At 52.7% G+C, this 14,695-nt stretch overlaps 6 protein-coding genes across 6 annotated transcripts; 4 read left to right on the top strand and 2 right to left on the bottom strand.

Moving 5' to 3' along the window:
* Positions 1-585: 585 nt before the first annotated feature.
* On the top strand, positions 586-2,007 carry CPAR01_13313 (uncharacterized protein; the record flags this gene model as incomplete). Its single annotated transcript, XM_060497567.1, has 2 exons — positions 586-727; positions 785-2,007. The coding sequence occupies 2 exons, from the start codon at positions 586-588 to the stop codon at positions 2,005-2,007; spliced, it is 1,365 nt and encodes a 454-aa protein (XP_060343960.1).
* Positions 2,008-3,970: 1,963 nt separating this feature from the next.
* Positions 3,971-5,000, top strand: CPAR01_13312 (uncharacterized protein; the record flags this gene model as incomplete). The annotated part of the gene is made up of 2 exons (XM_060497566.1): positions 3,971-4,409; positions 4,486-5,000. 2 exons carry the CDS (start codon positions 3,971-3,973, stop codon positions 4,998-5,000), a joined length of 954 nt encoding a protein of 317 aa, XP_060343959.1.
* Positions 5,001-6,903: 1,903 nt separating this feature from the next.
* On the top strand, positions 6,904-7,663 carry CPAR01_13311 (uncharacterized protein; the record flags this gene model as incomplete). Its single annotated transcript, XM_060497565.1, has 3 exons — positions 6,904-7,112; positions 7,212-7,276; positions 7,626-7,663. 3 exons carry the CDS (start codon positions 6,904-6,906, stop codon positions 7,661-7,663), a joined length of 312 nt encoding a protein of 103 aa, XP_060343958.1.
* A 2,079-nt stretch (positions 7,664-9,742) lies between these two features.
* Positions 9,743-11,573, top strand: CPAR01_13310 (GMC oxidoreductase; the record flags this gene model as incomplete). Its single annotated transcript, XM_060497564.1, has 2 exons — positions 9,743-10,091; positions 10,147-11,573. 2 exons carry the CDS (start codon positions 9,743-9,745, stop codon positions 11,571-11,573), a joined length of 1,776 nt encoding a protein of 591 aa, XP_060343957.1.
* Positions 11,574-11,811: 238 nt separating this feature from the next.
* CPAR01_13309 (uncharacterized protein) lies at positions 11,812-13,097 on the bottom strand (the record flags this gene model as incomplete). Its single annotated transcript, XM_060497563.1, has 3 exons — positions 11,812-12,056; positions 12,121-12,759; positions 12,821-13,097. The coding sequence occupies 3 exons, from the start codon at positions 13,095-13,097 to the stop codon at positions 11,812-11,814; spliced, it is 1,161 nt and encodes a 386-aa protein (XP_060343956.1).
* A 424-nt stretch (positions 13,098-13,521) lies between these two features.
* On the bottom strand, positions 13,522-14,277 carry CPAR01_13308 (uncharacterized protein; the record flags this gene model as incomplete). Its single annotated transcript, XM_060497562.1, has 2 exons — positions 13,522-13,650; positions 13,810-14,277. The coding sequence occupies 2 exons, from the start codon at positions 14,275-14,277 to the stop codon at positions 13,522-13,524; spliced, it is 597 nt and encodes a 198-aa protein (XP_060343955.1).
* Positions 14,278-14,695: the final 418 nt, after the last annotated feature.

The following is a 14,695-nucleotide window of genomic DNA, read 5'->3' as shown; positions in this document are numbered from 1 at the left end:
GTGAAGAAGTGATGGTGGATCGCATTACAGTGCTTACATGTGGTAGAGCCGATGTTGTACTCATGATGGATGATATAGGAGATACCCGATTTAAACCTCAGAATAGAGGCTAGAACAATCGAAAAAATAAAATAAACATGTCATTACGTCACATCGTCTTGCACATGTATCTATGAGATCGTGACCGAGATTCATCAGGTGCTGTTTCTCTCAGGTGAGCCGTGTAATTACCTAAGGTGCTTAACGCGACGACGTCACAGCGTAGTGCCCGAGTCGCGTGTCTGAGACGGGGGTTCCCAGTCCAGTAGCTTATGTGGGTCCCATTCCCTCCGACTACCTTATCCCGAGAACGTGGTTGGCTGCACGGCACGTGGGCGACATACCCCGGTCGAGTGCTGCGCTGAGGCACTGAGACAGCGGTTATCTTGTGACCGACGTCCGACAATCGAAACCATCGGATGCCAACGCCTCAAACCTAAACCTTTCCAAAGAACGACTGCTCGCGATCAGACAATTTGACCGCCTCTCCCGTCTCTCGATGCCGTCCTCTTTCTGGATTCAATAACAGCGCTGTGCGAGGGAACTATGACCGGCCGATCGCCTTCGTCTTCCGGCCTTCTTCCCATGCCTGGATCGCCATCGTCGTCTTGGGCAATGTACCGCGCCCGCTTATCTGCTCTCTTCCGAAATGCTGATACTCAGGTGATCGTGGCCTTTTGGCTACTGGGTGCGCTTTCTTGACCTCTTTGCGCTAGGTCTGTCTTTATGCTGACATGCGGGATAGGCCTCATCAACAATGTCCTCTACGTAATCATCCTCTCCGCCGCCCAAGACCTCGTCGGCTCGTCGGTCCCCAAAGGCGTGGTCCTCCTCGCCGATGTCCTCCCCTCATTCTTCACGAAACTGATCGCCCCCTACTTCATCCATCGCGTGCCCTACTCCCTTCGCGTACTGGTCCTCATCGCCCTGTCTTGCTCGGGCATGCTCCTCGTCGCCCTCACGCCGCCTACGAAATCCGTCGCCGTGAAGATGGTCGGCGTCGTCATCGCCAGCCTCAGCTCCGGTGGCGGCGAGCTCAGCTTCCTCGGGCTGACGCACTACTACGGCCCCATGAGCCTCGCGGGCTGGGGCAGCGGGACGGGTGCGGCGGGTCTGGTCGGGGCGGGTCTATACGTGGTGCTCACAGACTGGTGGGGCTTCAGCGTGCGGAACAGCCTGTTGTTCTCTGCTTGCTTGCCATCCATCATGTTCGTGAGCTTCTTCGTCATATTGCCAAAGGAGCCGCTCAAGGCGGGGCGGAAAGAGTACACGGTTGTTCCGGAGCAGGATCTGGAAGAGGAGGACGTTGAGGAGCTGTCGCAGAACGCCGCGTCGTCGGCTCTGCTTGCGCCGGGACCCGCGACCACTTCGACGGCGTATTCGGTACAGCACACTGATGCGCACAGCTTCCAACACAACTTGAAGAGGGCAAAGTCGCTTTTCTTTCCGTATATGCTGCCGCTTTTACTGGTATACATTGCCGAGTATACCATCAACCAGGGCGTTGCGCCGACACTGCTCTTTCCGCTGGCGTCATCACCGTTCAAGGAGTTCCGCGAGTTTTATCCCATGTACGGATTCCTGTACCAGCTGGGCGTCTTTATTTCGCGGTCTTCGACGCCGTTCTATCGGATCCACCGCCTCTATCTACCATCGCTGTTGCAAATCGCCAACCTCGTGCTCCTGACGTGCCACGCGCTATTTGACTTCATCCCGTCGGTGTACGTGGTGTTTTTGATTGTGTTCTGGGAGGGACTGTTGGGCGGCGCGGTATACGTCAACACCTTTGCGGAGGTCATGGAAAAGGTACCGAGCGAGGACAGAGAATTCAGCTTGAGTGCGACAAGTGTGAGTGACAGCGGGGGTATCTGCATTGCCGGGTTCGTCGGCATCGTCATGGAGGTGCAACTTTGCAACTGGCAGGTTGCGCATGGGCGGGATTGGTGTCGCAAGATCAAGGTTGGATGAGAGGAGACGATCAAGATGCTATTGCTGTGCAGCACCTGGGCAGCGGCCTGTGTCGAGCGTGGGGGCCCCGCGACTGGAGAGGGTTCTGGTACGATATCTTGCAAGGAGGGGTTGTCCCGTCGTCCACGATACAATCCGGGAACGGGCGCTTAGGTTACACGGGTTCGGGCCCGGGGGTTGGCCGGACGGGGGCGTTGATTAACGACGCTCAGCACGGCGTGACACGACTTTTATTCTCTTCCCTTTTTGATTCGAGAACAGTGTGATTCACTTGGGAGCGATCTGCATTACAGGCGTCAGCCACAGGATAGAACGGTCGGGGACTCCCTTGTCTCACTGGATTCGGCAACGCATGTCAATTGGGGAATAGCAAAAGACATGTGTGGACGGGCATGAAATCAAGCCAGGGCCCAGGGTGGTGAATGAGGCTGTTCCGACGTCAGACATTGTGCCACTTGCACGAGGGTCCACAAATACGTTTATAGGGGAGAATGGGCGCGCAGTCGCTTGATTTTCTGGCATGACTTTTTCCCCGTCTGGTTGAAGGAACAGCTGACACAACATGCCATGATGGGTCCCCCTTTCGTTTTTAATACCACAAATCATAAATGAGATCAATTAGAGGAATCTGACTGGCAAAGGACAGATGCTAGATTTCAGATTCAAGTTTCAGTGATTTGCTCATTGCACCATGATTCATGGTGGTTGAAGAGATTTCCCGGGCCAATCGGGCGTTGATACGTTTGTTCTCGGGAGGGTCCCGGGGGCTAACGTTAGGGACAACGCTGCATGGCAGACTGGACGGTATGTTCCAACGGCGTTGCACTGACCGCCGGGCGGCCATTTGTTTGCATTGTTTTTCAACTTGGCGCGGAAAAAATTCAGTAGGTAGAGAAATGGAAAGCTGAACTGATTAAAGTAGCTTAGGCGGACTTGTTCCGTGTCCGGCGTTGCTGCCACTTTACGGCGGTCAGCGGCGAGTGAGCGGCCAGCGACCAACCCGAGAAATTTTCTCATTCGCAGTCATTTGTTCTTCGGCGTCTTCTTGTATTAGCTCCCCATTCGCCTCGGGGTCTTAGTCTCGGTGGTAATTGTAGCCAAACGTTGATTCATGTAGGAAATGATATTTGTTATCCGCCACTACTCTCGGTCCATTTCCTTGAAAATTTCTCGCCTTCTCTACCGTAAGATCGCTTAAGGTGAGGCGTGCGGTCACCGGTGTAAGGCAGAGAAGGTAGTCACCGCTGGGCCTGTTCCGGTTCATCTTCGCCCAGAATTCTGAGTTCTCTTACACTGAGATTTGGATCTGGCAGTCTCTTTTGACCAAGATTCCAGGACTCGCCTTATCTGCACAACACGAAACAATTCTCCTTCCACTTCACCCCTGCTTTCATCGAACACAGATGGTATCATCAGCCCAGATACCTATTCTAGCAGTCACCGCTTTCTGGTCTGGTACTACCTTATACCCACGGCCTCCTCATCCGAATACACCTCCAAGCTCCGAATAGGCCTCAGGTCTCATTCACCTCATCTAGAGCTCGACCCTGAGCTTCTGAAGTGCCAAGTGGTTCTAGATTACGGATCCAATATCCGTCGTTCCTTCCCCCTGCAACCTTCCCGCGCCCCTGCCGCAGCTTCCATTTCCATTTTCCATCCCACCTTCGACCTCGACCTAAGGCTCGGCCTGCGTTGCTCGTCCGTTGCCTCATTCGGCTCTGACGACCCAAAGCCTGAGGAAACGGAAAGTGATACCACCACCGCCCTTTCCTCCTTCCCCTTGGAAAAGCGCCGCACCTCGACCGGACTTTTTATAGCTTCAACTTTTTCTGAATTCTTTCAATTCTTCCACCTTTCTACCACCTTTTCCTCTCTCACAAAAGGAACCCTCACGCTTCTACTCTTCACACCTCTTCCATTCACACATATTCACACCTGTAGGCGGCTCGGGCACAACTACACAATGGACGACACAGTCGAACACAACGACGGCATGGGTGACCCGCATCACGACGTGTCACATACCTCACCACAGCCCGCTTCCCTCATCACAGACCTAGCAGACCTAGACCTCTTTGAAGAAGTGAAGCCACGCACATTCCACCTCTTCAAGGACCTTCCGCCCGAGATCCGCACAAAGATCTGGCGTCTTGCGGCACCTAAGCCCGCTGTCGTGGAGCGCATATCCAACAGCACTACCTTGGCCTATGAACTTCACCGCCCTGTCCCAGCGCTCCTGCAGGTTTGCCAGGAGTCTCGTGCCGAGATGCTCTACGACCCTGAGAACCCGCGTGGTCTTAGAGATGAGCAGTTTGAGATGCTGCATCTCTCCAGAGGACACCAGGCGCAAGGCAAGGGTGTGTACATGAATTATCGTCATGATACACTGTTCATCTACAGAGGTAAGTTCTGCCTTTCACCCAATTACCTCACTTTCCCAACCAAGAAAAAAGGCATCAGAGACTAATACATTCACAGGACCTGCTCAGTCAATCATGCCCAGCGCTCTCTCCTTCATCAACCTCCGCCATCTCGCCATGGAATGGGGCCTCCGCCCCTGCTGGGTGCAGGGCCACTGCCACAAGGGCGCCCGTCTCCTCCGGCAGTTCCCCAACCTCAAGACGTTCACGCTCCTCGTCACCTTCCATCCCTTCAATACGGTACCTCTGGGCGAGTCGGGCAGAAAGCACCGCGAGCAGACGCAGAAGCGGCGGGCGCTCAATGAGATCAAGTCGTGGGTTCTTGGAGCCATTGATCAGGCTCTGGAGCAGGATGCTAATGCTCGTGCTGCTGCTGCTGCCGCTGCCGAAGCTGCTGCCAGCAATGATGCCAACGTCGATACTACCTCTGGCTCTTCATCTGAGCCTATATCCACAACTTCAGCTACGCCTCAGTCTTCTACACACACGACTGTGTCTCCGGCTATCTGGAATCCACCGGAGGTCAGAGTTGTCCCAAAGACAAAGTACTGGAGCATGCCGGCGTTGGCCTAGAACGTCCCGGACGACATTGCTTTCCAGACTGCTATCCATATCATAATCGATGGATCTCGGGCACTGGGCGAGGAAAACATGGATATATATTTCCCATGGGAAGTCATTAGCCGTGTTCCTCGTTAGTATATAGAAGGTTCCGTTTGCCAGCTTTACCTGGGGGTTCATGGGTATTAGCGGGGGAATGATACCCGTAAAGGAGGGAGAGGACGGCGGTTCCCACGGCACGGTGGAACTCATAAAGAAACGTGATAACCTGGATTACGGGGACATGAGGAAGCGTTGTTCTCTTCCTGGTTCTTTCAGCAGCATAGCATTGAGGGGAGGGGGGCTTGGCAAAGGGCCATGGCTTTGGGCTTGGGTTTTGCTTTCACGAGGGAAAAGGGCATGACTGCGATGGGGCGTTACTTGATTTTCTTTGATACCAAATCGATAGATGGATCGATTATACACAGCACCTCTCAGTTCTTACCTCTATGGTGGATTGATGAAAATAATGCCCTATCCTCCATAATTGTATTGTTCCGAATGCATTGAAACATCCGAGACAGGGCGTTGGTGAGAGCCTCAGGGCGGGATGCGACGCTGCTGAGTATGGTCATTCAGGGGAAGGGCCTATCACAGTACCGCTGCAAGTACGGCCCTTGGCCGACTTGGGGGCTTTGGTACAAAACAGGCGCCGTGGGTGACCCCCACGCCAGCCACACCAGCTGCGGAAACCAGAGCCAGGGCGCATCTTGGCAGAAAGTACGACGTTTGGTCCAAATTTCTCACCGCATTTATGTCGTGGAACGATTGTCTATCTTCTGGGACGGGATCCGTTGTATTGCCATTTCCGAGATCCAGGTACGGCAGGCACCTCGGTGCAGTTATCTCGTGCGAGTGCGAGGCGCGATAGGGACGGTTGTTCGGGAATACGATGGGTGGCTTCGGAGGACGGGGGAAGCTCGGTCGGATCTTTGGGTGCGGTATCCAGATGGGGTCTTTTCGGATTGTGTTGGTTCTGGTTTTTGATGGTCTAGGCTTGTTTTATGGGTCACGCTCTTATAGGGTACTTGTGAGGTATACAGCCTATTCTTCCTATCTAGGTCTGACGGAGGATCCGTACTCTGTTTGTTGCATTTTCACTTGCATCTGCACTTACATGCGCATCTGCAATGGAATCTGCTTGGCTGACAGCTTTGCGGAAGGAATGTTGGAGATGTGACCTGGCCGATGCACTGTCCCGCGATGAGTGGGCGTGTGAGTTGCTGGTGACTGCTGCTTTTGCAACACTCAGAATCTCCCCGTATGCCTGGAACATCATTTTTATCGTCCCTCTTGTCCTTTTCAAATCCATACTCTCGTTGGTGTTGTACTTCCATACGCACGCAAGGTAACTTAAGCAGATACGCATCAGGAAATCCGCGATGGACAGCAGCGTCTCGCTTGCCCATCGTACCGGGAGTAAGAACCGGGACTCCAACGAAAAGCATTCTGGAATCTCTCTTCGTTTGCTCAACCCGCTCATCGAATTGTTCTAGAAAGCTTCCACGCATGTTCTCTGCTATTCCTTCATTCGTAGAGATTTGGGGAAGATTTGGGGAAAGGAAAGGGAGGCATACTAACAAGGTGCAGCTCGGGGAAGGTGATGCACCTATGACGCACCTGCCCTCACCACACGCTCTTTCCCCGGATTCGCTCAAGCGTCCTGGTGTCGTCACCGTCCAATTGCAGGACAGCCTCCCAACATTCAACTTCATCGTATTGTCTAGCCCTTTTGACTCGCAATACTGAAGCCATTCACTGCAAACGAATCCTGTCGATAAGAAGAAACCCCAATATCAACAGAGACCGGAAGCATTAAGCTTCATCAAGATCACTATCTCTAGCTTATAAGTACACACACCCTCATCACGCCACAATGATCCCCGCAAGATCTCTCCCCCTTCGCCGCCTCGCCGCCGCGCGACCCGTTCCCGGCCTTGGAGCCACGACCCTACCAACCTTCACCGCGGCGCGCCGGGTTGGGGCTCAGGTCCGGTGGAGCACGCATAACCCCAAGGAAGGCGACCTCGGTGGACCCGGCGGGCAGGAACCTGTGCCGTCCACGAGCAGTGCCGCGCAGAGCTGGTGAGTGATCCCCGTCTCATGTGACAAGATTCCCAAGGGGAATCTTTGTGGTTGGATGTGTGTATCGTGATCCTGTGATTAACGTGTTTGGGGGACTAGGCCTACGCTGGTTGCTATTGCTGCTGTTGGACTCGGTGTTGGGAGCTATCTTGTTCATATGACGGGTAAGTCCAAGGGGCAGGGGACGGTGATGGAGAAGGGGGAGTTTGATAAGTTGGCGGAGAGGGTTGCATCGAGGAAGTAGAGACTGCTTGGTTGGTGATTGGGTCTGAATGGGTTCAAGCTTGGGTGAGGTTTGAGGGATGTTAAGGCCAAAAGCTGTAAAGGACCTGTGTAATTTCGAGATTGTAAATGAGCTTGCAGGCTTTCTGGAGAAAGATAGAGTCTTTCTAGAGACGGAAGCCGACTATCTGACGTTGAAGTTGAGGGATTCTGTTCATCTGATTCAACATTTACTGGTGGCGACAGTTCTACATACAGGACTTAAGGTAGGCATACTATACTCATCAACAGGTTGTCTAATATCACTACCTGTGACTTTGAAAACCTGAAATATGGACATCAAGACCGCATTTTTCCTCGCCAGTCCCCCGACGATCGTTTAATCACACTCGAGGCCGGTGCAAGACTTTCTGAGGAGCATCCCCACCCTAACACCACGTCGCCTTCAATATTCCTTCACGGGCATTACTGTTGTCAAACTTGATCTGTATTTGAGTGCGCCATAACTCTGAGTTGCCCGAGATAGTACTGGCACAACCCAAAACTACGGCTTTACCTGACTATTCGTCTCCTCAACTGCTATCCTATCTTACTCTGGATGAAAAATACGCTCTTCCAGCAGACGAGTGAGCTTACCGACTAATCTGGCCTCAAGATGGACCAAGGTAATAAAGGCTTACACCTCCTCGGTGGCTTTATCTCATGTTCTTTTGGCTGATTGAACTTGGTCCAGCTAGGAGTCTCATGAATTCTGTGGAGACATTGGTCTTTCGTCAAAAAGAATGTGTCTTTCCTGACCGACTTATTTACCTACACACAAGGTGTCGACTTATTTGGTAAAACCGACCGTCGGCCTCCAGAACGGATTCGCCCTCTATGTTTAGGGACTTAGGGGCATCGCGAACACCAGCAAGTGCTTCTCTCCAACTCTATTATGTGATACTTTGGATCAACGTTCGATTTGCAGGAGGGGAAAAAACTGAGTGAGCTCAAACCGGATAAGGAGGAAAAAGAGGCATAGCCGCAGTTCAATGTCTACGATGAGTTCTGCATCGTTTCTCTGCATCGTTTCGTAAAGGGGGACGCTGTAAATGATTGTGACACCAAGATCTACCGAACTTAATAGCAGCGGTATAAACCAAGCATGTTCGTCTCAAGTTCACTGCTCGAAGTTTCATTGGACATGGGTTCGTTCTTTCTTGATGTTGTTAGTGGAGCATCCGATGCTTATTGTTCTCTTACTTAAGCGGTAACTCATCCAGACCCAGTCGAGAAACCCACATCGAAAAGTTGTTTTCGGCCCTTTATTCATTCAACAACTCAGAAAGCGAGCATGACACACATGGGGCTTAGTATTCCCTTAATTCCCTTGATTGCTTAGAAAGCCATAGCTTAGACCCGTTGTTGCTTGTTTTTTCGAGGGTTATGCCCACCTTCTGTATCTGTATTTCCGTAAACCCGTGATTTCATCAGATAGAACTTGCATGAGTGTTGCTACGATCCACATATGCGAGATCCTTTCTTGATAGACATCACTTGGCGGATGCATTTGGCAACTGAGCTTAAAATCTAATCGCCGTACCTTAGCGCACAGCGCTATATCGAAGCGACTGTCCAGAATAGCACTTTGAGCATGAAAAGGCCTCCATTGCGTGAGGTTGCAATCGTTTTCGGGCATGACGTATGATGCCAAAGCTTTCCATGGTTGCCGTCCTCAATTTTGGACGACAATTGCCAAATCAGTCGCGGGAGCATGATTCAAACGTCCGCCACCCTGTTGCGCACTCTCCTCTCTGCTCAGCCCTCATTGGCCTTACGGGGCTATGCTGGTGAGCCATGAGTAGGAGCCCCCTGCAGGGGTCCCGCCGATCTACGTAGATATTTCCGCAGCGACGGGTTCCAGATCCCAGGAACGTTGGGTTTCTGATGGTTGATAAGCATCTCGCGCCGTCAACTACCGGTGGATCGGTCCGATCAGATATGCCCTCATTGCTCTCAGCGGTTGTCGACCGGCCAATGGCATTCAGAACCGCTGAGCCCCAATTGTAACTCGGCTTCTGCGGCTACGCCGTACTCCACCCTGCCGAGTCTTGAGTAAGTTGGCCCGTATGGATTGCACTGACGAAATGGTAGGGAGAGCACAGCTTTTTCGGTCAGCTCTCGGAGGGTCATCGCAAAATCCGGTTTAACGGGGATGGCAGCTGTTTGTATCCGCGCGGGTGACGTGATTGAGGGATTTCAAGAGCTTGGATTGGTTACGATATTGTTGAATCCTCTCCTTTGGTGTTCAATGATATAAACGCAGGCCTTCGCCTTCGAGACTTCGGCGTTGGCTCGATAACCATCTCAGTGAACATTCTTTTGCCGCACTTACACTCACTCTAGACTTCAACCTTGTACATACAGCTATGCGGGGCTTCCTCACCACATCTACCCTCCTCTCTGGAGCAGCGGCCTTGGCTGTCCGCTGTAACAACGGTTCCAGCAATGGCTACGACTACATCGTCGTCGGAGGCGGTACCAGCGGTCTGGCTGTTGCCAACCGTCTCTCAGAAGACCCTGCCGTGTCTGTCCTGATCATCGAGGCCGGTGGCTCAGTTTTCGACAACGTCAACGTCACCAACCCCAACGGGTACGGTCTTGCCTTTGGCACCGATATCGACTTTGCCTTCCAAACGACCAACCAGACTTTCGGCGGCAATTCAGTCCAGACTATGCGTGCTGCCAAGGCTTTGGGAGGAACCAGCACTATCAATGGTTTGTGGCGATCATCGATTAAGAAAGACTAGACTCAGATGCTAACGCCCAGAAGGACTGGCCTACACCCGCGCTGAAGCCTCCCAGATCGACGCATGGGAGCAACTTGGAAACGAGGGCTGGAACTGGAATTCTCTCTTCCCCTACTACCTCAAGAGCGAGCATTTCCAGACCCCGGAGCCCGCTCGTCAGGTTGCCGGTCGTCTCGAGTACGAGGCTGATGTCCACGGCGAAGACGGACCCCTCCTGACCGGCTGGACCTACGGCCAGACCAACGGAACCATGCCCGCCGTCCTGAACTCGACCTTCCAGAACCTCGGTCTGCCTTGGAATGAAGACGTCAACGGCGGAAACATGGTTGGCTTCTCCGTCTTCCCCCGCACCGTCGACCAGACCAACGCCGTCCGTGAGGATGCCGCCCGCGCCTACTACTACCCCTACCAGAACCGCACCAACCTCAAGGTCCTTCTGAACACCAGCGCCCAGAAGCTCACCTGGAGGAATACCGCTGCGCTCCCCACCGCTGATGGTGTTCAGATCGTTTCCGCCGATGGCTCCAGCAGCGTCGTCAAGGCCAACAAGGAGGTCATCCTCTCCGCCGGTGCCCTCGTCTCCCCTCTCCTACTCGAGCTCTCCGGCGTCGGCAGCACCAACATCCTAAAGCAGCATGGCATCAAGACCGTCGTCGACCTCCCCACCGTCGGTGAGAACCTCCAGGACCAGATGAACAACGGTCTCTCCTTCGACATGAAGAACATGAGCATCGACGGCACCCTCACCACCGTCGCCTACCCCTCCGTCGCCCACGTCTTCGACAACGCCGAAGAGGTTGCCGCTCAGATCAAGGCCGCCCTCCCCGCCTACGCCGCAAAGGTCGCCTCCGTCAACGGCAACGTCACCCACGCCTCGGACCTCCTGGAGTTCTTCCAGCTGCAGTGGTCCCTCATCTTCGAGTCCCAGATCCCCATCGCCGAGGTCCTTGTCAACGCCGGTTCGGGTTCCTGGAGCAGTGAGTACTGGGGACTCCTCCCCTTCGCCCGCGGCAGCGTCCACATTGGTGGCAACTCCACCTCCCGCGCCGTTATCAACCCCAACTACTTCATGCTGGATTGGGATCTGCTCGAGCAGGTCGAGATCGCGAAGTACATCCGCAAGCTGTACAGCACCGCGCCTTTCTCCACTTACACTGGAACCGAGACCCGTCCCGGCACGGACGTCGTCGCTGCTGATGCGGATGATGTCGCGGGCTGGGAGAGCTACATTAAGGGCAACTACCGTTCCAACTTCCACCCCGTTGGCACTGCTGCCATGATGCCCCGCGAGAAGGGCGGTGTTGTTGACTCCAGCCTCAAGGTCTACGGTACCGCCAACGTCCGCGTTGTCGACGCCTCTGTCCTGCCTTTCCAGGTGTGCGGTCACCTTGTCAGCACCTTGTACGCTGTTGCCGAGAGAGCGGCGGACCTTATTGCCAAGAGCTCGTAAAGAGGCTATAAGTTCTCAAGACGACTCGGTCGAATTCGACCATTCCTTTTTCACATTTCTCAGTAAATATTTTAAGCACAATTAGATGTTCATATCCATAGAGTAGAGTGTACAAAAGTCACTCGACTTAGTCAATTAAATTCGAGTTTAGATCGTATCTCTACATCCGCATGGAAACCAATCTCAGGTCGCTGAGATCTCGCATGACTGTCGAAGATTACTTACAGAAAGCCAGCCCCTAAGCAACGGTGTAGACAACCTTCTCTCCACTAACAGAACGCATGTGATCCTTCGGCGGCTCATTGACTTGCTTCGGACCAAAGAGCGGGATGCCTTCAGATGCGATGTTCTCGAGTCCTCCTGGCATCAGGCGAACCGGGTTTGCCTGCAACTTGACTTTTCCCAACGACGCTTCCGATCCGAGATAGTTGTAGAACTGCGTTGCAAACTCGAGGGCTTCGGGGTTGGCTGGAAATGTGACACCTGTAAATTGTCAATAAAGTAGGCCCATTGTGAATCATTTGGCAAAAAGCCTTAGGCCACGCACCTTGGTATTGGATCTCTACGCCAAGACCCTCCCAGACTGCACCTGTGATCGGCTTGATCCTGAACTTTGACGGATCAAACCCTGCTAGAGCCGGTGCTCGGAACACCGCCAGCTTTCCCTCGTTGACCAACGTATCATGCACACGTTCGACGGACGGAGACTGCGAGACCGCGTCTATGCCGTAATGGACTCCGCCACTTATGCCGCAGACTTTGCGTACCAATTCTTGCCAGTCAGCATCTCTGTAGTCAACTAGCTCGTCGTACAAATAAGGGGCTTGACGCAGCATGTTGTGTTTTGCGCTGCTGGCGGCACCGATGAGACGGATCTGAGTGCCGGAAGTTTTCTCAGCTAGGCGCACAAGCTGTGCGGCAAAGAGACCTAAGGATGTTGTTGCGCCGTAGATGAAGACGTTCACGGGCTCTTCGTTAGTGAGTTTGAGGTGGTCAAAACTTCGAGATTGGGTAAACGGTCCCGGGAGCTTGAGTCGGCTGAAGACACCTTGCGCGGCTGTAAGTCCACACAAACTGACAGTAGCAGCTTCTTGGAACGACATCCCGATGGGAATATTCCATGTGAGGTCATAGTCAATGACGACGTACTCGGCAAAGGCTCCTGGTCGGTAGTTGACCGAACAAGCTACATATCCATAGTCAGTATATCACTGGTCTGTTCAAACGTCTTGGGTTGTTCAACTGACCGCCTTGAACGAAGCCAGCCACATGTATTCCAATCTTGACACGGGGGTCATCGATGTTCTGGATGTCTGTGCCAACACTGGCGACCTCCCCAGCGAAGTCACTACCGATTACACGGTACTCTTGTGCCGCAATTGGCTTGTTTGTATAGAGCGCATCCACATGATTGAGCGCAACTGCTCTGACGCGGACGAGAATTTCTCTTGGTCCAGGTTCCGCAGTCGGGATATCTTGTACAGAAACGGAATGATCCTTCGGTTTTAAAATCAAGGCTTTCATCGCGGTGGCAGGGCTGCAACTTGAGGCTCAGTTTCGGAATGAATGTGAATATCGAGTGAAGTTTATTCAGAGCTTCTCCCAAATGGAGTATGATAGAATGTGTTTATATGACTACTTAAGTACCCGAGGTAGGTACCTGACTAATGGTAGGCATAGAATAAACCCAAAGCTAGGTCATACAATCGACTAACATGGCTTACAAATTTGATCTACTGATGTCGCGAGAACGAGAAAGTCCGTGGACTATTATGTGTAAACCCCGGTTTTCAAGCTGACGACGTGGACTTAAGCGGCCTGCTTTGTGAACTTAAGTCCGACCTTGTCTCCCACACACACAATCGGACCTTGCTTGAGTCAGTTCTCGCGAAGGCTAAAAAGTTGTATGCTTCTAGTCTTGGGAACCTTGAGAGATTGCCGCAAGACTTCACTGTGTAATCGCGTGTAGGTAAACAGCAACTTCAGAACTGAACATGCGATCTTCGACAAGGCAGTCCGCTGCATCCACCAGCCATGTTTGGCAGTCCTTGAGGGTCACCTTTTTACCTGACGTATCCTTGAAACTTATGTTAGTCAAGTATTCCGAAGGCATTGCGGAAGCAGATGTTTGCATAAAAGCACCTCTGACAACCTGCCTAGTAGGCAATCATACACTCATGAAGTGGTCTGTTTAGAGGAATCGCGGCCGTTAGGAAAAGTCGATCGAAAGTCTCACCTTGTCTTCGGCTGCATTCAAAGTCTTCCCGGGAGCCTTTGCCTTGTATGCACAAGCCTCGAAAGCGCAAACAGGCCTCTCATCAATCTCTTCCACTCCCCAATTGAGCATCGCGTCTTCGTCAAAGTGGCGAGCATCAACCCACTGCAGCGGGACCCTTTTTGTAGGGATGTCTGAAGTGTTTGTGAGGTCATGACTGCGTTTGACCTCGAATTTGAAGCCATTACGCACATCGCCGGTCGCGTGGATCTTGACACCGGTATCATCATCGGCACGAGAGCGTACAAAGTATGCCCAGTGGTCTTTGAATGGCGAGCCATTGTAGATCAGTAATTCAACCAAGAAAGCTCCAGGGGATCCTGTCGGGGGCACGGTTGGCGGCGGTGGGGCTGGAGGCGGAGTTCGAGCCTTTTCGACAAGCGGCCGGGGCGGAGATGGCGGAACATCGCCGGCATAAGAGAAGGACATTGGAAATAACTAGGGATGTTTTTGAGTGTTTTTAGTAAAGTTTCGCAATAGAGCTTATTTGATTCTTCAATGTTGAAGTTGAAAGTTCTTGATCCTGTTGGACACCTTCATGCACAATCAGGCAGCAACAGCAAACGCTACCGGCCCCAACATGATGTCTCAGGATTTCTTTGTTGCCTGGGGATCGCTTTAGCCACGCCATGCCATTGGCTCAGTGAACTCGTCCTGTAAGTGTAACCTTCATCGTCGTGTTTGGACTTTATATAACTAGGAAACGGTTAACGGGTGCAGTGTCGAAGGGACGAAGAAGCTATCAGTTGTTGTAGGTTCCAGGATACAGATTATGTTGTGAGGAGCGCCCGCGTTGAAATAGCGACGCATCCCTCTGCGGCGCTTACCTACGCAAAGATACCTGCAA

This window comes from Colletotrichum paranaense (genome assembly GCF_030867605.1).
Source record: "Colletotrichum paranaense strain IMI 384185 chromosome Unknown Scaffold_12.1, whole genome shotgun sequence".
In the NCBI taxonomy this organism is placed as follows: Eukaryota; Fungi; Ascomycota; class Sordariomycetes; order Glomerellales; family Glomerellaceae; genus Colletotrichum; species Colletotrichum paranaense.
This window is presented reverse-complemented; position numbering and strand designations above follow the sequence as displayed.